This window comes from Daucus carota, chromosome 3 (assembly GCF_001625215.2).
Source record: "Daucus carota subsp. sativus chromosome 3, DH1 v3.0, whole genome shotgun sequence".
NCBI lineage: Eukaryota > Viridiplantae > Streptophyta > Magnoliopsida > Apiales > Apiaceae > Daucus > Daucus carota.
In genome coordinates, this window is record NC_030383.2 from 50,793,618 (window position 1) to 50,819,268 (window position 25,651).

General features: G+C 32.7%; 1 protein-coding gene, 1 long non-coding RNA gene and 2 other non-coding genes across 6 annotated transcripts; 2 read left to right on the top strand and 2 right to left on the bottom strand.

The window, feature by feature from the left end:
• Window positions 1-3,697: 3,697 nt before the first annotated feature.
• Window positions 3,698-4,735, bottom strand: LOC135151683 (uncharacterized). The gene is made up of 2 exons (XR_010290540.1): window positions 4,181-4,735; window positions 3,698-3,960 (listed from the first exon to the last, which is right to left on the bottom strand). It is a non-coding gene; the product is annotated as an uncharacterized LOC135151683 (long non-coding RNA).
• A 956-nt stretch (window positions 4,736-5,691) lies between these two features.
• Window positions 5,692-17,018, bottom strand: LOC108214868 (ubiquitin carboxyl-terminal hydrolase 27). Of its 3 annotated transcripts, XR_010289994.1 has the most exons (12): window positions 16,475-17,007; window positions 16,260-16,386; window positions 15,105-15,205; window positions 14,787-15,020; window positions 14,323-14,367; window positions 14,093-14,221; window positions 13,715-13,852; window positions 13,152-13,214; window positions 12,625-12,886; window positions 12,384-12,514; window positions 12,124-12,280; window positions 5,931-6,068 (listed from the first exon to the last, which is right to left on the bottom strand). XR_010289994.1 is itself a non-coding variant. In XM_017387099.2 (11 exons), exons 1-11 carry the CDS (start codon window positions 16,727-16,729, stop codon window positions 5,805-5,807), a joined length of 1,749 nt encoding a protein of 582 aa, XP_017242588.1. In that variant the 5' UTR covers window positions 16,730-16,980; the 3' UTR covers window positions 5,692-5,804. The 3 variants fall into 3 exon arrangements, 2 of the variants coding, with proteins under 2 accessions (XP_017242588.1, XP_017242591.1); XM_017387099.2 differs by lacking the exon at window positions 12,124-12,280 and having other exon boundaries at window positions 5,692-6,068; window positions 16,475-16,980; XM_017387102.2 differs by lacking the exons at window positions 5,931-6,068; window positions 12,124-12,280 and adding an exon at window positions 6,149-6,602 and having other exon boundaries at window positions 16,475-17,018.
• Window positions 17,019-20,142: 3,124 nt separating this feature from the next.
• LOC135151863 (small nucleolar RNA snoR99) lies at window positions 20,143-20,247 on the top strand. The gene has a single exon (XR_010290771.1). It is a non-coding gene; the product is annotated as a small nucleolar RNA snoR99 (small nucleolar RNA).
• A 20-nt stretch (window positions 20,248-20,267) lies between these two features.
• LOC135151908 (small nucleolar RNA SNORD14) lies at window positions 20,268-20,391 on the top strand. The gene has a single exon (XR_010290815.1). It is a non-coding gene; the product is annotated as a small nucleolar RNA SNORD14 (small nucleolar RNA).
• Window positions 20,392-25,651: the final 5,260 nt, after the last annotated feature.

Consider the following 25,651-nt stretch of genomic DNA (forward strand, 5'->3'; position numbering starts at 1 on the left):
ATTGTTCGATTCAGTCTTCTAATTTTTCTTGAATTTCGGAGAGAAAATATAATTATAATTCAAAAAATCAGGTCCAAGAATTCTAAAAGTAATACAATTCTTTTCTTATTTAATTCTAAAGATGATACAGTTCTTTTCTTATTTGGTATTTCTTATTAAATTCTAAAGATGATACAATAGTATTTCTTATAGAATTCTAACGATGATACAATTCTTTTCTTATTTAGTAATCCTAAAAGAAATAGGATTATATTTATTCAAACTAATAATAATAGATAAAATACAATTTATATTTAAGTTATGTAAAGTAATATATGCAATTCTTATTTTCGATAATATATAATATATTGAAGATATGTTTAACGGGAACACGACTGAAAATAACTTTTATGGAATTATAATATTATTTCGTATCAAAATTTATAAAAAAGATTATTTATTAGTATTGTGTTTAAGGGGAGGACGGTCCAAATTAATTTTTACCTAAATAATAATATGTTTTTATTAGTATTATGTTTGACGGGAAAGTAGCTAAAACAATATTTTATCTAAATTTATAAAAAATTCATAACGCCGCCGCGAAGGATAAAAAATATAGTTATAATTCAAAAATCAGGTTCAAGAATTCTAAAAGTAATACAACTCTTTTCTTATCGAATTCTAAATATGATACAATTCTTTTTTTATTTAGTTTTTCTTATTGAATTCTAAAGATGAGACAATTCTTTTCCTATTTAGTAATCCTAATAGAAATAGGATTATATTTATTCAAACTAACAAAATTATAGATAAAATACAATTTATATTTAAGATTTGTAAGGTAATACGTACAATTTTTATTATCGATTTAGTCTTATAATTTTCTTAAATTTCGAATAGAAAATAAAAGATTGTAAAGATAATAATCATTAAAAAAACTGATAGCAACAAAAATTAGAACCATAAAAGAATAATAATTTTTAACTAATAAATAGGCATCAAAAAATAAAAATAATTAACAAATAAAATAATATATAAAAAATAGGAATCATATATTAATTTTATGATAATGTAAATGGGTCTTGATTAGTATTGTGTTTGACGAGCACGGGAGGCGGCCCAAACTAATTTTTATCTAAATAATAATAAATTTTCTATTAGTATTATGTTTGACGGGAAAGTCGCTAAAATAATTTTTATAAAAGAATAATAATTTTTAACTAATAAATAGGAATCAAAAAATAAAAATAATTAACAAATAAAATAATATATAAAAAATAGGTATCATATATTGATTTTATGATAATGTAAATGGTTCTTGATTAGTATTTCGTTTGACGGGCACGGGAGGCGGCCCAAACTAATTTTTATCCAAATAATAATAAATTTTTCTATTAGTATTATGTTTGACGGTAAAGTCGCTAAAATAATTTTTTATCTATGTTATAATATATTTTTTTGTTACACAATTCAAAATAATCTTTAATTTTGTCATAATTAGAATAATTTTTAGTAGTATTGTGTTTGACAGTAAAACAACTCAAACTAATATCTAAATTATAATGTTTTGTTATAAGTATTGTGTTTGACAAGTGAGCGGCTCAAACTAATTTTGATCTAAATTATAATATTTAATTTATCATAAAAATAATAAGTATGAATTAATATTGTCTTTGACGGGAGGGGGGTTCGAACTAATTTTATTATTAGTATTGTGTTTGAAAAGATGATCACTCAAACAAATTTTTATATCAATTATAATATTTTTCATTTGTGATATGTTTAATGAGAAGATGACTCAAAATAATTTTTATCCTATTATAATTCTGATTCATATCAAAATTTATCACGCCGCCGCGAAGCGCGGCTAGGATTGTTCGATTCAGTCTTCTAAATTTTCTTGAATTTCGGAGAGAAAAAATAATTATAATTCAAAAAATCAGGTCCAAGAATTCTAAAATTAATACAATTTTTTTCTTATTTAATTCTAAAGATGATACAGTTCTTTTCTTATTTGGTATTTCTTATTAAATTCTAAAGATGATACAATAGTTTATATATATATATATAAAGGAGGATGCGAGCGTCTCTAGGATTGTTCGATTCAGTCTTCTAAATTTTCTTGAATTTCGGAGAGAAAAAATAATTATAATTCAAAAAATCAGGTCCAAGAATTCTAAAATTAATACAATTTTTTTCTTATTTAATTCTAAAGATGATACAGTTCTTTTCTTATTTGGTATTTCTTATTAAATTCTAAAGATGATACAATAGTATTTCTTATAGAATTCTAACGATGATACAATTCTTTTCTTATTTAGTAATTCTAAAAGAAATAGGATTATATTTATTCAAACTAATAATAATAGATAAAATACAATTTATATTTAAGTTATGTAAAGTAATATATATAATTCTTATTTTCGATAATATATAATATATTGAAGATATGTTTAACGGGAACACGACTGAAAATAACTTTTATGGAATTATAATATTATTTCGTATCAAAATTTATAAAAAAAGATTATTTATTAGTATTGTGTTTAAGGGGAGGACGGCCCAAATTAATTTTTACCTAAATAATAATATTTTTTTTATTAGTATTATGTTTGACGGGGAAGTAACTAAAACAATATTTTGTCTAAATTTATAAAAAATTCATAACGCCGCCGCGAAGCGCGGCTTTTTCACTAGTTACTTTCAAATTTACCATCACAGTTCATTTTCCTTTTTCCTTTCTCCATTTTTAGAGCGAAATAAAAATAAAAATCAAATCTCAACCATAATATTTCAAATCAAAAACAATTTCTATATTCTATCAAACCAAGCAACAATGGCATATGAAAAATAGCTTGTTGCTGAACTCATAACAGTTGGTCCTTGAGAAGAAAATTCTTGGCTATTAAGTTCAAACAAGTGTATCAAGATGACAAGCACACAAAACCCATTAAATCAATATGAGTAACACAATTATGACGATGCATCTATACTATATTATAAAAAGCCAACATGGGTATAATTTGTAGTCGTACAAAATTTTGGTTTGGTGCTCTCCTCTAAAACTAAAAGTCTACAGGTAGATATCTATTAAACAGTTTTATATACTACAAACACTCCTTGTGTATATTAATATCTTTTTAAAAGCTACTTTTTAATTATAACGTGAATACTTGAAATTTAATTCTAACGTGTCTTATTTCATTACAAACACGAGCCATTACGTAACATACGATGATATATGAAATATGAAAAATTTAATTTAAATTGAATAATAAACTATCACAAATTAATATCAGAAAAATATTTATAAATCTATAAATTGTGAAAGCTAAATTTCCGTTAGAAGATATAATCAGTTGGTTAATATAATTTAACTAAATTCCAATTCATTAATACTAAAATATTAATAAAAATGGTGCTAAAAATTAAATTATAATTAATAAATTACGAATTATATACTCGCCCGTGCTTTGCACGGGTTAAAGGCTAGTAATATATAAATAATAAAGGTATAGGCAAAAAACAAATGTCACATTTCAAATCATGAATCAAAACTTTCCAACTAAAACCTGTTAAGACTAGAAGCATGCCAATTAAACAAAAACATGCTTAGACAATTAATAAAAGGAAGAAGAACATAACAAGAGAAATACTTTCACGGCGCACATGACAAACACATAAATGTTGGAGCACATAACAAAGAACTGCATTCAACTAATACAAGATATGAATGAATAATATAAAAAACGAAGAGGATATAAGCAATAGGCTAAAGAGACACGTCAAACCTCAAGACACAAACTGCATGCAACACAAATGTATCAAGTCTGGGATAAAACCAAAAATTGTTAAACTGAACCGAAGCCAAAGTAGACAACACTCCGATTTATTATAACACATGGAATAAACGCCGCCTCCAAGGTAACAAATTCCATATAGAACCCACCAAAGCTCTGATACCAATGAAGGATTCAACACCTGCAAATAAAAATATTAATAAGAATATTTTACGGGGTTTCGGATGAACAAGATGAACAAGCTTTGTTCATCTTCTTTGGTGCTTTTCTAGTAGGATATTATCCTTTATTTATAGGCAATTCCTCCACATCCTCCACCCCATAAAATGTAACCGCCTTATTAAAATTAATTATATATTAAATATAGTTAATACACATAAATATATATATTCGTAACTTACAAATATATTAGATAATGTATTTAATATCTTTAGGCGTTGTTTGGCAAAAGAGCCAAACCCAACGTTTAACCGCAGAATTCCGCCATCTCGACTTAGAGCAAGATTTCCCCAAAATTTGAAGCAATGACCGGAAGAATTTCACCATTATTCAGTACCGTCATGTATACATACACACACACATCGTTGAACAAAAGCACACGACAAACGCACACAGGGTGAGATATAACATAATCATGAGTTTAGATCATCATTAGAAACGAATTGACCCTTGCATGTAAGAAAGAGATGAACTCGAGAGGGAAGGGAGAAAATAGTATCGAGTGACATGAAATAGAGGCGGTGGACTGAGACTCGATGGGGTGTCGACCACAAATGTCACTATTCAGCAGCAAAAGCCCTCTATTGTCACTTTCTGAAAAAATACCCAAAATATTACTTCAAAAAACAACTTTTTGTCGTGTTTACAAAAACGCAACTTAAAGTGGTGGTTTCAGATAAAAAGCAACTTGAAGTCGTGGTTTTCCGCTGAAACGCAACTTGAAGTTGTGTTTTGAGCTGAAAACGCAATTTCAAGTCGTGTTTTCAACTGAAAATGTAACTCCATGTCATGTTCCTTTTTGAAAATCAAAACGCAACTTCAATTCGCGATTTAAAGTGACAGTTAAAGCAATTTTTCCAGAAAATGACATTAGTTCTATTTGTCTTAAAATATTGAATTTCAGTACATTTTCTCGACTGGGTGGACCGTAGGGGTTTAAGGGTTGGGTAAACAAGACAGAGACATTTCAGTAATCATATAGGTCTTGTTATAATTTTAAGACAATCTTAATCGGCTTCTAAATCGTAAGATAATTATATATCCTTTCAGAAAATTTTCAATAATATTTTTTAAATAGAATATAATTTTCTTTCACACCATAATTTCAAATTTTTTTGGGGCACTAATAAAATAATTACAAGAAATTTAATTAAAATATAATTATATCAAAAAAATTATTTAAAAGTACTCGGAGCCACAAATAATGATATCTCATACTTCTCAGATATTTCTGAATATTCGAGAATGATAATATAAAAGATTTTATGATTTTTACTGACTCATAATTTATGAAAATGAAAGAGTGTATTAAAAATAAATAATATTTTACCCATTAATTGTGCACATAAAATAAATTACTGATAACATGAATACACATAAAAAAAATCTATCATGTCACGTAATCAAACTTTCACGCCTCGACTCAACTGGTATAAAATTTAATATTGTAATAATATTTTTAAAAATTAAAAACTTTAAAATTTCCAGATATTACATATATCATCTAATCATCTAATATTTTATATTTAGATCGGTTGGATTGGAGATGCTCACACACAGTTTGTGATAAACTTCTTTTAGTCGTACATGCTTAGCTCATTATGGAATGGACAAAAGTCAGATATCATGTTACTTCCAAATTACTTTTCTTTATCCTGGGAATTATAATAATTTTGATAAATTCTAACTCATGTATTATCAAACTTGTGGACTGCTTTTTGTATATCTTACTACTAAAATAAAATAAGTAAAATAAAGAATAATGCCTAAAATAAAATAAAGTTAATCTACCAAAATCACTGGCACTCAAAGTTCTGTTGGTGCCTCTGAGTTCTTCTCATAGAAAAGCAAGCTAGCATTAGCCGCAAGCACTTCTTCCTCGGAGACTATGTACACTTTAGAGTCCGATATACCAAACCACTGATGACCTTCATCACCATTTTCTAAGTTGCTTGTTACTCTTCTGTAAACTGTGTAATGACCACCTCCTGCTCTTCCAAAGTGTTGTACAACTGAAGCTAGGCGATAAATATATTTGCCTGCAGATGCCTTGAGCTGATTTTCAGAAATCTGGACCACATAAGCAAACGCCATTATAGAAAGAAAAGAAAAGACTTCATTAAAAGCAAACAGTAAAGAGATGTGCCATGATAAATTAAGTACATGCATCTATAACTAAATTTATGTGTTCTGGGACAACAGTAACAAAAATTTTAAGTTATTTTTCAAACAGGGATTTAAAATCAGTTCTAAGATGATAGATATAAATGGTTATGCTACACTTCGTAACAAACCAAACCAAACATATCCGGTATGCCTCATTCCAAAGTAGGGTCGGTGGACAGCAGAATATATGCAGGCCACACTCCCCAGGAATAGAAGGGTTGTTTCTTAAAGACACTTTCTATGTTTTCCCCAGAAGCATGACAATTCTTATGTTGTGCAGAACTGAGCATCTTGCATTCCCTGAGATAAGCTTTTCTCTGCAGGGGCCATGTGCTATAAAGTATAAACCCCTCCGTCATCGTGAAGTAGGGGGGCTTCTAAACGGATATTTCGGAAATGGATCCGCCTGTATATGAAAATCTGAATCTGTATCCATATCTAAATCCAGAAATATCCGAAATCCATATCAAAATCCGATGGATAATACCTGACTTCTTTTTAAAATTAGGCAGATTTTTTAAAGTCAAGACTTGGGTAATTTTAAAAGAAATGATACTAGTAAAAGTATTACTCCTTCTGTCCCCCTAGGTAGTTTACCTTGGGGGACGAGAGTTTGGCACGCATTCTAATGCTCAAAACATAGTTCCGTAACTTATTTTTTTAATTTTTTTCTTTTAAATAAAAATTGGATGTTTGAATTTTTATACACAAAAAGAAAACCTTAAAAATAAGTTACGGATCTATGTTTTATAAGAGTCTTAAAATGCGCGTCGAGCAGTGAAAAAAAACTGTAAAGAAATGAGAGGGACGGAGAGAGTATATATTTGTAATATAATAATATCTCATATATGTGTGTGTGTGTGTGTGTGTGTGTAAAAATGTCTCAACTCAAATATATCACAAAAATCCTAATTAATGAAAAAAACACACGGCTTGTTTGGGCGAGCTTAAAATAATGATTTATGACTTAAAGAACTAATTTAATGTGATAAGTCAGGAGTTAAAATTTTAAATTTATATATGTTTGGAAATTTCATATTATGGATAACTTAAGACTAATTAAAAATGTTATGATAGAAATAAATTCAATGGGTTGTCCATTGGCATGATGATATAAGTTTATCATTCAAAATCATAGGAAATAAAATATGTTGTTTAGATAGTTCCTCCTATTTAAGTTATTCTTTGTTTTAAGTCACTTTCTGACTTGGAAAAAATATTTTTGAACTTCAAGTCGAAAATCACTTTAAGACACTAACTTAAATCAATCCCAAAGAGGCTCATAGATTATAACTTGATTGTACTGTATTATTATTATATATATTACATATTACTCCCTCTGTCCCATCCCAATCTTCTTTGCGGGTTTTTTTTCCCTTTTTGGCACATATCTCAAGGTGTATATAACGTATAGTTTCATAACTTATTTTTAAAAAAAAAAAAAAATTTGAAGACGAAAAAAATTAAAATAATTTATGAAAGTGTACTTATAGGAGCCTTAAAACACATGTCAAGCCCTTTGTCCCAAATGTAAACAAATAGGGGTGACAAAGGGATTACTATATATCAAGTTTTTATTTTCGAATGTTGATATTATTGGAACAAATATGCCTATATCCATATTTGTATCCGAAATTATTGGATTCGGATACAGATTTAATCCGCGTTATCTCAAATATGGATAATATCCTTCGGATACGGATATTTTGGATGAATATTAGATTATTTTTTAAAAAAAATGAGAGCCCTGTCATAAAGTAGGAGGTGTTGCCCCGCAGTGAGTCAAAGATGACAAAATGACATTGAATATGGTGAAGAGACTTAGAATTAAAATAAGGTTCACATAACGGTTACACACCAAGTGTGACGGTTGAGTGTAAAATTTGTTATAAAAAAAATATATTCAAGTAAAATTCCTTAAAGATGATGATGAATATTCAAATACGTTCAGCTAGAATTCCAGAGAGAAACAATGGAGCATATACATGAAACACAAGATTTATAACAGTGAATACATATGCACAAGCTTATTACTAAATTTTATTACGAGGTTGTTAGAGGGGCATGGGGCTTCATCTCCATATTTTCGTAAAATATGTCACACATCAAATACAAATCTACTTTCTACAAACAGAAGTCTAATTATTCTACCTCCCCAACCAGTGCAAGTGTGCAACTTACTGGTAATTATGGAAAAGAGGTCTTAAGTTAGATTTTGAAGGCAAGAAAACAGGTACTAAAGGGAGTAACAAAGAAAATTGTGTTTCATGAATAATAATGAGCGGACTTGTGATTGTAAATTATCACCCAAGTTTACACTATGCCATATTAAAGAAAAAGGATATATGACCATACTGCATTAGGCTTCAAAGGTTAAAATAAAATTGCAAAAAACAAAGAGTCTTTAGTTTTGTTTCTTAATAAAAAATGAACATCCCATTTAATCCTAATATAAGTAAATAAAAATTTTAATTGCAAGGAACTGTTTGAATTAATCTAAGCTAAACTTCCGATTTGATTGTGTAGACGCTTTATTAAAAAAACCAAGCAATAAGTAAAATAATAATACAACAAAAGTAAAATAGAAGTAACACAAAAAGTGTTTTATTTTCTAATACATAAACTTAAAGCACACCCGTGAGGCTTTATATACGCTGCACATTAACAAGTAACACTGAAGAATAGCCAACTCTATCCCATTAAAAACTCACTTAGGCTAAAATCTTAAAAACTATACATGAGATTTTATTGAGATAGAGTTGGGCTATTTTCCAGTGTTTTTTGTTCATGTGCAGCCTGTTTTATTTTCATTTTACTTGTCCTTTGTTTTTTTTTCAACATTTTGACATGGTATGAGAGCCGCGTTGACATTGATCTTAAAACCATCACTATAAACACAAACAACACATCAAATATTTCTCCAATTTTTAGTGGGGGAAGTTACCAAATATGGACAGTCATTTGAGAGGTTTGGGGTTATGAGAATCACTTGGAATGATCAACACTACGTCAAATGAGGGTTCATGAAGATGAACCGGCAAAGGCTACAGCGACTTTTTCAATAATTCATGTTGTTCCGGACTCATCTTCACAAGAATCATGATTGTGAAACATGGAAAGAGGCTTGGAAAAACCTAAAAAAAATTGTGCGCAGACAACGAAAAAACAAAGAGGATGCAATTCTTACATCTCAAAACATGAAAGAAATCACAATACAAAAATACTACGATAAATTGATAGGTGTGAAACAAAATGTAATTAATGGGTAAAGATCTACGTGATCTAAAAGTTGTAGAGAATGTGTTCATGAGTTTGCCTAAAAGAGTCAAGGCAATCTCTCCAAGATGCCAAAAGCGAATCAACCGTATTGGATATGAGCCATGAATAACAAGGAAATTGAACATTTGGTTAAACGAGATCTTTTAGCGAGAACAGAATTTTCAAAGTGTTGTCGTTGCAAGAAGAATGGGCATGCAAAAGAGGATTGCTGGCATGAGAGAATGCCTCAACACTTTAAAAGCAAGATATCAGACAAGTGCAAAATATTGCAGAAAGAGTCAATAACACACAAGCTGACGAAGATACGTATTCCAGTGGTGTAAGGTTGTGAGAAGTGCATTAATGTATGGAGTTGGTGAGAATGGCACTTTCAACTAGTGGAGAGAAGTTCCAAATGATGATGATTAGAGTACATCATTGCTCTAATAAATTTCAAAATTTTAGTTGAATTAAGGGAGTGTTGAAAATAATTCAAAATTATTTGAATTGCTTTTGAATTCATGTTGATTAGGTTGTTAGCTGCTAGTTTTAAATAATTAGTAAATAATGTAATTATTCAATACTAACAGCTAAACACCTAAAAAAAATACAACTAAATGAAAATCATGAATATATATATAAAGGTTTGCACTCCACACAGAACACTTAAAAAATAAAAGAGCAATAACACTATCATAACACTTAAATTTTCATAAAATTATTTGTTAAGAATATAATCACATAGTTAAACACCAATTAAACTTAATATATTAAGTCTAACATCCAAGCTCATCCAAATTATTAACATAAAATATTATAGAATCCAGAATGAAATCGAGAACAGAACCCTGATTAGAATCGTATATATATATATATATTTTGCACGATTAATTTCCCATAAAATCATGTTAGTTTTAATCTATATTTCTTTTTAAACATGCTAGATACTATTATTATTCATAATAAAATGTTAATCGGCTTAAAATCATAATTTAATTCAAGTTTTATATGAGATTCTATATTCGATTCTAAAGTGTTCTTCTTTCAAGAGTGTTCTTTTTTGAGTAATGACCTATATATATAGAGAGAGATAGAGAGAGTGTTAGGGGTGGCAAAATCCTGCACATCCCGAAACCCGACTCAGAAAAAAATTAAATAGGATCGGGGTTATAAAATTTTGGGTGGGGAGTATATTATTTTCTTAAAAAAGTACATATGTGACTTTGCACGTAATTAAACCTGTTTGATTGGCTATATGCCAAAAAAAATATGAATAACACAAAAACGGAAAGGTTTCAAGTTTTGAATATATTATTTATCATTAAATATTGATAAAAATTATAAAATATATAATTAATCCAATACATCCATGTTTTAACTATTTTGCTAAAGTAACAGTTAAATACTTTTAATTCACTCACTTGGGTACGCAAGTCAAAGACATGCAAGGTCATTTTAAAGACAATACCTTGAACTCAATTATATCCAATATATAATAATTATATCCTTATATATAATTAGAGTACTATATTTAATGTGGTAGGTAAAAATATATAATAAAAGTAGGAGGGATAATATGCTACTGCTACTAAAGGCCACAGTATCGATTCCAGCCTACACGATTCTACCTTGCCCAACTATTAAGATCTAAATGAAAATCCAATCTTATGCAAATTAAAATTGATATGGAGATAGAATTAAATAAAAATATATTAATATATACTCTATTATTTATTTATGAAAGTAATTAATATATATTATAAAAATACATCCTCTTACACTATACTTATTAGGTCCTGTATATAAGAAAAGCAAAAGAGATAATATAAGAGTACTACCTAAAATTTTGGAACAAATTCTCATAGACAATATATTAGATGTACATTTAATATTTTAATATTTGAAGACACTCGCACTCACTTTAAAATCAGATAGAATTAGTTTGCGAAGTATCAAAAAATTAATTTTACAAACTAATCTCTTTGTAAAAAGGATATATGACTCGCAGGAAACACGACAGTAGTGATTAGTGGCAATACCCAAATCATGTCTTGAACAAAAACATCGATATAATATAATTTAATATATAATAAGCTTACATATACATATATTCTACATATGGATAGTTGATTATATTTTCCGAGACCTAGAGAAGAGTTTTTTTAGTTATATTGAAGCAATATTAATATTGTATTTTTTATTTTTTAGTTTTTGGAATACAAAAAAATATCAAAAAAAGTTCAAAATAGAATGAAATATTAATTGATAACTATATTCAATAATATTCAGCCAGGGGCTTGGTGATTTGTCCTCCCAAATTGTTTAAAAAGGAAAAAGTATTGCAGTGATATACACTTATTAATGGGAATGACAACTAAATAGAAAATATTCTAATAATATTAAAATGTAACTCCTCCATACTATGTCTCAGGAACCTCTATGTATTTACAACAAAAATATAAGTTAGAATTGATATAACTAAAATATAATGATATATTTAGGCATGATGTTAATAATTTAAATAAATGAATTTAATTAAATAGAACGGGAAAAAAAATCACGAGATATAAGCTAGTGATAGTTACACAAACAAATAAAGGAGAGGAGAAGAGAAGAGTTTGAAAAATTATGATTAAAATGTGACTAAATATTTGAACACTTGGTGCAAGTTAGCAATCAGTGTTTAAGGGTTAAAAAATACCATTGAGGTGGCACTCAGTATAATAAAGAATAGTATCTTTTGAACTCAATGATATCACAGTAAAATCAGCAGATCAAAACCATGGGGTGATCCTGTGCACCCACAGGCCCGCACCTTCCCTCTGTCCCTGGTTATATCTATTGCATTTCTTGCAAAACTATAGCAAGGCATCCGTGCAAGACAATACACAAAAAATAAGTAATTTAATATCTATGTGTATTTGTATATATAATCATGAATAGTTTCACCAGGAAGCTAACCTTTTTATTGGATTGCAAAAGTGCATTATCAGCACCGATGCCAGAGTAACCTCCAATAGAGGATAAATTTGGTCGTCCTTGAGAATCTTGGATGCCTTTATCATCCAGCTGGTCAGACAAACCTTCTTCACCTGGAAACACCACACCAACCTCAGTATCTGTTTGCGGTATTATGTTAATCTTAGGTGCGCCGAGTACCAAAGAGCGTAAGGGTCTATTATACTTATTTCTCCTCCATTACCTCCGGTACATGTGTTTTTGGGAACCCCACATGGAGCTTGTATTTGTTCTGGAATTAAAGAAGTCATCTCTGTTTGTCCAACCGTATGATTTATTTTGATCGTATCAATTTGCATGTCATGTTTTTCAAAGAAAGTGAAGGCAGGTTGACAATATGGTTTTGATGGCCACACAGGTTTATCTTCTTCCATGCAGCTCTTTAAACCACCTCCACTATTCATGAACCGGGACATGTTCAAAGTCAATGGAAAAGAAATATGTCCCTGTAATCATGAGAAGTGCCAGAATAAAAAAGACTGCCCAAATGTGTGATCATCAATTAATAATATGCTTTTCACAATGGGTTTCAATGAAACAATGACTAGTAAAATCTCAGATGAAGGGCGCCTCTAACATAAAATATTGTGGGCCTGGGCTGTTCAAATACCTATATACAGCTATTTATATGAATCAGCAAATATTACAACTAACTAATGATCATCCTCTCGAACTGCAAATTGTAACTAACAAAAGTAGAAACTAGAGCACCTGAAACTTAAAAAGCTCTCCAAACATATTCGGTGAAACACGTTGTAGATGCAGGCACAAAATCTGAAGAAAAAATATACTCATATTAACAGCGGTGAAGAGGGCTATAAAGCAAATACTTAAGAACGGTGCTACATTTCCCTGTTTAAGAAATAAGAATGTAAAAAACAGTGGATGTGACACCGAAATCCTCTACATCCCTTTTCACTTGTAACCCAGGCAACAGGCACATGTACTCAGATCCCCCAGACTTACACAGTGAGAATGCAATATAACAATTTTTAAGGACCCGAGGAATTAGATATTTCATATCCTCATAATAACAACTAGATTTTACATACATCGACAATAGATATGAGTATAAATTTAACTTATTGAGTGCTTGACTGGATATATTGACTTTCCACATCTTGTACTGCCCAACAAACCCCATTGGCTACTTAATAAACTAAGGAACAACACCCCCCCCCCCCCTGCGGAAGTAAAAGAATGCTCCGCAATAGATTGAGCTGTTTTGCCTTTGAGTTACTCATTCAAATCCTACTAGTGCGAGAAAGCAATACCTCTGGGCTACGTGCCACGTTCAGTTGCTTTAAAGTTCGTGAATAACTATTCGACCATGGTAAGGCTCGAAGCATAGAGAGATTTCTGCAATCACAAGAATCTTGATTGCTACAGTTTCCAACTTCTACAGTGTCTTTCTGATAAGAAGGGCACGTAAAACAAGTAAAATATAGAGCTCCAAAACAGACATATGAATAGAGATTCTAGACACTTAATTGATGGAATGAAGTTACTTCTAGGTCACGAGTTTAATGAGTATCAAACAAAAAAAAATTAACAGAACTGAGAGGAAAGTCTTGTCCACAGCTTAGGGTTTGACAAGTTGCCTCAATATATGTAGTTCAATGAGCTATGAAGTTTTTTAAAATTAGTATTACCTTATATTTATTAGTTATGGATAGATATTTTACTGCCGCAATATGCCAACAGCGGCTGCAGAAGTAATCATCAAGTTTTTCTGCAGCAAAAAAATGCTTTAGGCACCCTTCCACAGAAGATCCGGCCATCTAAAAATTCAAGAATACAGAATGAACTTGTCATCATGAAAATAAACATGTAGATCTGCACTAGATGGTTTACAAATTATAGCAAATTCATGTGAACATACCACTGGGAGGTGCAGACTGTGGAAATAATGAAAATCAAGGGAAATCTGCAAAATAAATAATGTATAAGTTTTCAACATTATAAAACATGTTCAATAATTCTACTCTCGCAATTATAAATTTCCACAAGTACAAGGACCACCAGTAGTAAAACTGTTTAGCATACTACCCTTCATCTATTATAGTTGGTCACAAGTATAATAAATGTTAATGATGAGATACAACTAACTCACGTAGATTCAATAAGTGGATAACGTAAGAAATGCATTAGTTTACATTGGAGTGAACTTAATACAGTCACTCGAACATAACCCCAGTTAGTGCAGGAAAAGAACATGTAAAATCGTACAAACTGCACACATTAGATGAAAAAGAATAACTACTATACATGTGATGCAGTGTATACGTTATCTGCAATTTAGGTAACCATCTACTATCATAAATATTCTTACGAGTACCATTCAACCTGATTTGAACAGCTATGGCAAGTTAAAATGCTCCTAAGAATCCCATCAAAAGGCCCAAGGCTGTATTCTTTCCATCTTTGAAGCTCAATTTGTGTGGCCCTACTCTCAAGACCAAGAATCCTATTATCAACCAAACAAACTGCATCTGCTAGTGATCCATAATCGTATACATACAGCTCTACAAGTTCTTCCCTTAAGGAAGACAATATGTGAAGGAATGCTTCTTCAGCATCCTATGTAGAAAAACTGAACAAGTTAAACAACAATCCGTAGTATATGGAACTTATTACAAATATTGATCAGAAGAGAAACTTCACCTGCTGGTTTGTCAAATTGAAATGCTGATTATAGTAGTTAATTGCCATCATCACTTTCAGGGGACTCAGGACCTTTATTTCATGTTGGGGAGTACACATGTCTGCAGCAGAGGGGAAACAAAGGGATAATTTTATAGTATTAGATATCATGCCAAAACAAGACCAGTTGCAGTTAAAGGTACACGTAAATAAAATTCAGAACTTCAGATGAAAGACAGTTTCTGATTGCGGTGAACATAAAACACATGGACCTGTAACATTTGCAGCTCAACAGAATCACAATAACGGTATATTACTACACTGATGACTGATGACTGTAGTTAGATATCAAGTCGCAGAACTATTTCGAGCTGTGTGAACCAATAAGAGTATGGAAGGGCAGACACTGAGAAAGAAACTGCTAACTGGTCTACGTATACAAGCTTTTCCCTAATATTTTATTATAAATAAGATTCTCACATTATATTTAAAATTTTCTCAAACTATATACTCGCTAGAAATAAGGCCCCCCACCCCCTCCCTTTATAAGTGAAATGTACTATGTTCAATACCTCTTAATTTAATATTTTATATTTTTAATATCTTATGTTTCTTCCCTTGAACATTATAAAAATATACACATAATAGCTTAGAATCCATTAAATGAAAACTATAAATTCCAAATTTTGTATAAATAAAAAACTATGATAAGTTGTTAATAATTGTAAGAGATTTTGTGATGACAAATTGATGCAAATATAAGCCAGTGTTCCTGAAATTCTGTGAGGTTAATAACAAGCAAAATCTTAGGTCCTAATCAAAATCAACAAAATGACTAAATTAAGGTTGACTAACCTAGACTCAGATACCTAAGATGCATTAAAAAAACTGCAAACAATTAAAGAATCATGTTATCATTGTAAAGCAACTAGCGGCTTGCTACAACATGTTTTAAGCCAAAGCTGATTTGGGCACTGTGACATTGTCCCTTTTATAGTAAAGAGCACAACTCGATTAAGCAAATATGACCTGAACTGACTCTATTGGTAACATATTATTATTACCTTAAGTTAATTTATTCATTTTTGTCAAATTTCAGGACAGAAAGACTTATCAGGATAAAAAATCTCGCTATCCGCACTAAAAAAATACCACAAAACGAACCACATACAATACCTTCCAACAGAGAATCCAACGAAACAGCAAGCGGCATAATCTCTTCCAGTTCCTCAGCAGAAAAGCCTTGGTGCTCCGCCACTCTCTTTCGAACAAAGCCCCGAAAACCAGAACAGCTCGCCAGAGCCTAAACACAATCAAACAACACAAAATGCATAACAGCACAAAATGCATAACAGCATAAAAAAAACAATTCAAAGAAAAAAATTAATCACCTGTAAAATAACATTAAGAAAACAATTATTTCCGAGATTTTGCAATCCAGGAACAACCAACAAGTTGTCTTGACTAGTAGAGCAAGGCACAATCTTAAAGTTTCTTGCTATAGCATCTTTCAAAATCAAGACTGCCCCAGCAGCACCGAGTAAAGCAACTAAAGATATTCTCATCCCAGAAGCGGGTAAATTATGCAAGCCATGTCTCAGATTGTTGATCACTAACCTAGTATCAACTTGCCCTTTAATCTTCATCGTGTTTTTGTATGTTCCACAGAGCTCTTCTTCACCCCCAAATGCACAGCTGCTTTTCGTGCGACTGATTACGGCTCAGCTTCGCTAGTTCGCTTACCTTTTTACCTCTTTCGGAATTGGTCTCGTATAAATGTGCGTTTTATCGTGGATAAATTATTCATTTTTATAAATAAAATTTTATCTTATTTTCTAAAATAAATTATTTATTTCAGAAAACTTATATAAAATTAACTTTTCTAAGAATATTTAATTAAACATGTCCTCGGAGGATGAAAATTGAAGTTGAAAAACAATAACTTTAGAGTTTTGCTATAAAAAAAATAATAAGTTTAGAGTTGAAAAAGTTTTTAAGTAAGATGTGCATATCATAAACTAAATTTGTCGACCAAAATTTTGTACCATATTTTTTAAATACATTATACTCTCAAGTTTAGTTTAGAAATGAGAGTCATCAACCGGAAAGATTTGAACTGTAATATTAAATATATCACGTTCACAAATTTATACTAAAATCAATATTATTATTAAGTATTAAAGTGGTTACTAAACTCAAAAACATATATCGATATGTTGATTAGTTTTTCGAGCTCTCAACAATCTTACGGGTGATGCAAGGTTGTGGTGGAGAACTCGTACGGTGGATGATAAGGAATCGGGAGAGATGGGAACTGAACTGTGGGATGTCTTGAAAAAAGAGCTTAAGGATCAGTTTTTGCCCAATAATACGAACTGGATTGCAACGAAAAATCTGAGGCTTTTGAGGCAGACGGGTAATGTAAGGGAATATCTGAAGAAATTCACATCTTTGTTGCTGGATATTCGGGATATGGCTCAGACGGACAAGCAGTTTAACTTCGTCTCTTGATTCAAGGTAGACGCACAAGAAGAGCTTCGCAGGAGGAATGTCAAAGACTTTACAATGATCATTGTTGTAGCTAATAGCTTAAGTGATTATAAGGTTGATAGTCCTTCATCTGAGACGGGGTTGATAGTCCAAAAGAGAAGGGGAGGGTTCGGAAAGAGAAAAGGAGAAACAAGGAAAAAGCTAAACGAAACCAAGGGAAGCTCGAGAAGAGTGGGAAGTCAGGTGATGGAAAAGGTTGTTTCATCTATGGAAGACCGCACTTCAAAAGGGATTGCCCGAATAGGAAGAATAAGGTGAATGCACTAGTGGTGGGGGAGGAACCAAAGGAGGAAGTGGCAAGGCTATCTTCTTTGCACCTGATTAATGCAATGCATGCAACGAACGATGATGTGGCGGACGTGTAGGCGCCGGGCGTCTACACGGGTCATCCATAGGCCTCATGGGTGACAGGGTTGCAAGAAAGAGGCAACAAGGATACTTGTTCTCGATGGCAAGAGGTTGGATCAGGGGGTGTGATAAGGGTCAGCGATCAGTACGACCAAAAAGCGGATCACCAAGCTATATTGGTGAGGGGCATTCAAATGGCAACGACAAGGGGTATGGTTCAGAGTACAAGGTGGTGCTAGTCACAGGCACAAGGTACGAGGGCGCATACAGATTCATGCAAGGTATAGGGTGAGGAACGTGGGTGTTGGCATGGAGCGCTGGGCGTAGGTCACAGGATGCAAGGTGCAAACCGAAAGGGCAGCTAGTCGTTGGGTATTTGGAAGCGGGATACACTTGATGAGGACATCAAGCTTTTCAAATGGGAGCGGTTTGTTAGACCCTTAAGTGGAGTCTAAGACTTGGGCTAAGGATCGGGGCTATGAACTAGCTCGGAGATTCACTAGAGTTGGGTCCTAGCACGAGTATGAGCCTGGCGTTTGGGCTTGGCGTGGTGCTAAGTGGCAGACTTAGGGCGAGAGATGAAGTTGAGCACTTGAGTACAGTTAAACAGTCTAAGCATGGGGCAGATCAACAGAGATCGAGTTGGGTTTATAAGAGATATGGAAGGAGGAGATATGACATGTCATAAGAGATATGGCATAAGGGAATCTTCTAAAATGTTGGAGAAAGTCAAGAGCATGATCATCACTGATTTGGGGTATCTCTTATAAAGGGAAAGGATATCAGGCGTATCTCTTATGATGCGAAGAATATCAGGTGTATCTCTTATTAAGGGAAAGAATCGTGGATGAGTCGGCATATCTTGGAAGATCCCAATATTAAGGGAGAAGATTGGATGGGCCTTAGGCCATCCAAAGGCCCGTGGTTCCACCTATAAAAGAAGCAGCAACTTCATTCTCATTCATCTCAAACATCTCATCTCAGGAGAGAGTATTCCGAGGTGAGCATCAGAGAGCGAGGTTAATAAATAGTCTTGAGAGCGAGAGCTATTGTAGTGAGATTTTCTATAGCACTTAGGGGGAAGAGCTAGAAGGTAGATAGCCAAACATTGCAAGGCATCAGGCCTAAGTTGCTAGGGTCCTTTTGAGTTATAAGAAATAGGAACGGTAATTAGCGGACGATAATAAATGGTGAAGAGAATGAATATAATTATATGGCGTAACTATATTAATTCTCACGATGTGTATGCTATTATTAAATTTATTGTTATAATAATGATATATTTATTAAATTTTAATAATACATATACTTATATTAAAATATATGTGATTTATCGCGAGACTAATTGAAATATATTTTAAAATTAAATAAAATTGTAAAATATAAGATAAATTAATTGAGAATTTTAGCTAATATTAGTTTAAAGCTAGAACAAGGAAGTGAAATTATTTATTTAATTGGAATCATACAGAAATATATGAAACGGAGAGAACTAATGAAATTTATCCTATTTATTATAATCATGCTACTTCCACCGTTTCCATATACGTTTCCTATTTCATATGTCGGCACCGTTTATAATATTAGACAAATTATTAATTTATGTCTAATTTATAAGACTAAATATAATCATGAGTGATCTTGTTGGATTCGTATTTATGAGTACTTTAAAGTTTTTATATTTAATAATAACATATGAATTAAAAATATTAGCGATAAAAAATGTGTATTGGGAAGTGTGAAAAAGATAAATAGGAAAAGTATTAAGAGACGGAGAGAGTACGAGCGAAGAGACATGAAAATAATGTAAATATTATATATTTTTAAGAAGAAAATAACTTATTTTAGTAAAGCTTTGTTAAATATTTATTTTAATAAATATGATTTTGAATTTTTTTGTAAATGTGTTTCTTTTTCACTATAAATTTTTAAGTTTTTCAATAATCAAAGTCAAAGATGCTCCGCAGTGGGCTGGGCTAAGAAAAGGGCAATCCAAAACCCTAATCCCTGTACCTCAATCTATATATAAACATCTCTCCACCCACCAATCTTCACCGACTCCTCCAAACTCGCTTTTCTGTTTCCATTTTGCGGCATAGTTGTTTAAATTCGAGTTTTAAAATATTTGTTGGGGATTGTCTGCCCCTATTGCATGATTCAATTGCTTCAGGGAAGATTATAATCCCTCAAATTTTTCAGCCTTTTCACTTTGTCAGCTCTTTTTCATTTTTACACGATTTGCTGATCATTTGTGGCTGGGATATATTTATACATGTATTCTAATTGGGTTGATGATGATGAAACAAAGGCTTGTTTCTCAGAGACATTCGCAGTGGCCGCCTAAGAGCTTTCGCCTTCGCCAGGCTTGAGAGTTTATGCTGCTTCCTTCCTTCCTTGGATGTCTGAAACCCAACCTTGTTTTCATCTTGTTATTAATCCTATATTTAATAATTGTTTTATATTTTAGACAAGTTTTCAAGTCTCTCGTTATTTATCTTCAAATATGAGTACAAATTAAGGGATGTATATGGATTTTTGCGGATTAGTCATTTTTTGTTTTTTATGAATCGTTGTGCAAAGTGCAACTATATAAAAGTTTGTACATTTCATGGCTCGTAAGTCGTAATTTGAGCTGAAAAAATTATACTGTATTTTTTTATTTTATTTTAATTGTTTTTATAACTAGATAATTTACCACGAGCTAACCCAAAAAAGTTTTATTTTTACGTTTGTTATGATGATTAGACATCTTAGTTATTTACCATTTAATTTGGTGATTTTTAATTTTTATTGGAAAATGTTAGGTATCCTACAATATTATGTCAATTTTTTTTCTAAATTATGTTTTGAAATTTGATTGGCTGCCTCTGCTCCTATAATAATTAAACCTCCTGTATTCTGTATATACTTCAACTCTGCTCAATCCCAATTTCCTATTCGTGAGCCCATTTATTTGTCTTGTCATTTGATATGATAAAGAATTAACCTCTTTAAAATAATAATGTTGGGACAAACGAAAAAAATTACTTTGCTGAGCTTATTATTTTATTAAGAGTAAAAATACATTATTTGTAGGGACTAGAAAAAAATATCACTTTAATGAGGATATTACTTTATTGATTATTACTTAATCGAGGTTCTACTGTATGTGGTTTACAATAACACTCCAGAATAATATTATGGCAAATGTTGTGGTATATGTTAGCCAGATTTTTGGTTGCAAATATATTATAGAAAATAATAATTAATTTAAATATTAGCTAAAAATGTTTAGAGGAAATTAATTAAAGAAATACACTAATAAACTAATACATTACTATCAATAAAAACATTTATAAAAGTGACTATTTAAGATAATCGACAAAATCTCTTCAAGTTTATGGTGCAAAAAATTTATCTTTTTCACTTTTAACTACAACTACAAATTAGGCCGAGCAAAATTGAATTTTTTTTTTTGAAAATGAGCAAAATTGAGTTTAATCATATAATTTTAAGTCGGTTTTGGTTTGAAATTTACTAAAGTCTGGTTAGTTCGGTTTTCGATCATAACCCAACAAAAATTTTGATTTAGTCTGCTTTCTAAAAACATAATATCTTTATAATTGAAATAACTGAAGTTATATATATATATATATAAAGTTTTACTTCAATACAAACCAAGTTAGTTTAAAAACCTAACAACCACAAGTACACTCCTATTTTTGCTATGAGCACTTCATAATTCGTAACCGCACTCCATTTCATTTATTTATTTATTTTTTGGGGGGACCCACTACTGACGTGGAAGTGTGGGTGGCCCCCAGTGCTGACGTGGCTGCCTAGGTGGACCCTAGTGCTGACGTGGCAGGGTGACATAGCAGTCTGAGTGGATCTCAGTGCTGATGTGGCATTTGGGTAGAAAGTGTAAGTTTTAAAACATTGATGACAAAAGAGGGGGGGGGGGGGTTATTTTTAGTTTTTAAAAGTATGAGTAGATATTTAATTATTTTGAAACTAGTTTTTAGGTTTTCAGGTTAAGTGTGGTTTGTATTAGAACAATAGCCTGTGTGTGTGTGTGTGTATATATATATATATATATATATATATATATATATATATAGGGTCTTGCTCAAATGAGAATCCCAATTAATGTGAGAGATGAGATCTAATTTCAGCCACACATTTTTATCCCCTAATTAAATCACAACAACACATTTAAACCTTTATTTTATAATTCATTTCTTTCATTCACCCAACACCACCCACCACCCACTGCTGCCCCGACCCACCGCTACCTGAAAATATCAGATCTGCCTACCCTTCCCTCTTCTCTCTCTCTGACGTCGATCACCTTTCTTCAGCGTGACGTGGGTATCGCCGCCGCTCTCTCCGACCATATGCGGCCGAACTCTACATCGCTGCCTTCATCGCGTCAGATCTGGGATCGGCGGAAGAGCTAAGCATCGATACACGGTCGGTGGCGGCGAGCGAGTCGCCGAGCAACGTGAATACGAGCATGAAGAAGAGGACGGCGGCGGCGAAAAAACCAACGGTGACGCAGTCAAGGAGATGCCACTGCCGCGCGTTCCGCTTGGATGCTGACAGATTTATATGGCTCGTTCATTTCCAGTGATTTTAGTTTGCAATTGGTAATTTTTCATATTTTGGGGGTTTGTAGATGGTTGTGGTTGTGATTATTGTAGTGATTTATGTTTAAATCTGGTGATTTTTATTACGATGTTGGTGGTTGGAGTAGAGTAATGGAGCTAGTGGCCAGATCTGGTGAGCATGAATGTGGCTGGGTGTAGTGATTTTCAATTTCTGGTTGTGATTTTCATTTTTTTTGGGGGTTTGTAGATGGTTGTGGTTGTGATTATTGTAGTGATTTATGTTTAAATCTGGTGATTTTTATTACGATGTTGGTGGTTGGAGTAGAGTAATGGAGCTAGTGGCCAGATCTGGTGAGCATGAATGTGGCTGGGTGTAGTGATTTTCAATTTCTGGTTGTGATTTTCATTTTTCCGGCGGTGATTTTTGGTTGTCCGGTGGTGGCGGTGTGGTGATTTAATTTTTCAGGCGTTTATTTTTTGTTTTCTGGCGGTGATTTTTCGGTTTCCAGTAGTGATTTTATTTTTTTTTTGTGGTGATTTTCTTGTGGTCGCCGGAGGTGGTGGTGGCGGTCAGCGGTGGTTGAAGGTGATAGGCAGAAATATTAAAATATTAAATGAATGGTGAGAGATGAATCTAATGTATTTAAATGAGTGACTGAGATCAGATCTCATATCTCACCACAAGATTGGTTCTCATTTGAGCAAGACCCTATATAGGACCCTATGGCATTACTCAAAGAAGAACACTCTTAAAAGAACAACAAAGAAGAACACTTTAGAATCCAATATAGAATCTCACCTAAAACTTGAATTAAACTCTAATTTTAAGATAATTAAACTTTTATTATGAATAATAATATTATCTACCATGTTTAACAATAAATATGGATTAAAAATAACATGATTCTATGTAATATTAATCGTGCAAAATATACATATATGATTCCATTCTAGATTCTGCTCTGGATTCTATTCTGGATTTTATTCTGGATTCTATAATATTTAATATTAATAATTTGGATGAGTTTGGATTTTAGATTTTATATATTGAGTTTAATTGGTGTTTAACTATATAATTATGATCTTAACAAATCATTTTTTGTGAAAAACAAGGTGTTATGATAGTGTTCTGTAATGTTCTCTTTTTAAAGTGTTCTGTGGAGTGCAACCCATATATGTATGTATGTATGTAAATATATGTATATATATATATATATATATATATATGTATATATATATATATATATATATGTATATATATATATATAGAGAGAGAGAGAGAGAGAGAGAGAGAGAGAGAGAGAGTTGGGCTCCTTGGAAACCCATTTTGTTTAGAGTCCTTGGAGTTCCCCTGCATCACTGTTGGATTATATTCTAATCCTGCGGCTTGCAGAATATAAGTGGTTAATGTTTTTTTATTTTAAGAAACTCTAATAATTCCTAGACATGCGTTCATATCTCCAATCCTATAGACACAGATATTTGACTCGGCAGTTACGATTTTGAAATCAAACATGGCTGATATCCTGCAATTACTTTGATCCTGCAAAACGAAGATTTGCACTGTATTATAAAGCAAATCTGTTAAGCTGGGGGAAACTAGGGTTCAAACTCGCATTGAGTAGAATATTTAGTCAAACTAGACATGACAAGTCATGAGCATAGGTATGCTATTGATAACTCCTTTTCTCGTCTAGGGTTCCAATGCACTGTTCCGGGATGCCCAAGTCTTGACTTAATCTGCAAAATAAAGCCGCGTGGGGGATGTGTCCCGTGAAGCGCTCCCGGCGTGATAATCAGTGATCGGAATACTCGACAAGTAGGGCAATCGGAGAGCCAGAGCTCTAAATGTGCGTGGTGTGATATGCTTTTGTGAGAGAAATTGCACTTACCTCCAATTTCGGCTGGGGAGCCCCTTATATAGGCCTTTGTCCGCTACTGTAGCTAAAGTGGCGGCCGCGGGCCCACACCTGCTCCCCAACATGGTTTTCAGTTTGGTGTATCAACTGTCCTTTTAGGTTTCGTTCATACCTTTTATCCTGTTTGTTCTGTACTTCGCAATGATGAGATTTACTTTGGGATGTCCGCGCACTGTAGTGGGGGTGGACACTGTAGCGGTCCCTGTAGCGCGGTACAATATCATTGCCCCCTACTCTTGCCATCCGCTTTAGCGGATGAGAGGAGTAAGTGAGAGCCCGCAATGTGGATGTCTAACAAGGGGAATGACTGGGACGCGGACGAGACCATGGAGCGTTGATGGCGGAGGATGTAGGTTCTGGGGATGCGACCGACATTCGAGGCGGCGGATATGCAGAGTGTGCTATGTGTGGCTTGGCGCTCTAGAAAAAGTTTTTCAAAATTTGCACTTGGGGCTAGTTGCCGCTTGGTCTTGTCAGTTAGTCTTGGAAATGTGCTGATTTCCACGTGGCTGTTCGTGAATGGTCTTTATCGGGATTACATGCAGAATAGTGCTGATTGATGATGGATTACGCGAATATTTGTGTTATTAATATTGCGCACAGATATTGAGTGTGTATTTGACCGTACATAGCTGAGGTGTCGTGTGATGACTGTTTGCCACGTGAAGGTGGGTGATTTTTTGGCGGTTTATTGCCTGGGGAAGTAACGGTTAAATACCAAAGGATGCAGGTGCCGGCTATTTAAAGAGGGAAGTGTTGCTAGAGGGAAAATCATTCATCTACTTTCTTCTTCATTTCTCTCTTCTTTGCGCTTTTTGATCGGTGTTTTTAAGCAGATATTGGTAAGATTATTCAGTAATCGTCCGTTTGTTTCTGGTTCTTGGTGTGATTCTTGAGTGTCTTTTATTTGTTTTATTGTCGTGTAGAGAGGATGTCTTCTGGGAGTTCGGGTGCTAGTTCGAGTCCGCACTATGGTCGAGCTATAGAATGGTGACGCCGACAAGATTTGATCAATAGGATTCGACGTCTTCCGGCGGAGGCCATCACCTTGCGCATTGCTGATGCGCTGGAGGAGGAAGAAAGCTCCTATGTGGAGGCCAATAATGAGGGAAGTTGAAAATTTTGAATTAAAATGAAAAATATGCCCCCAAGTATTGGACGC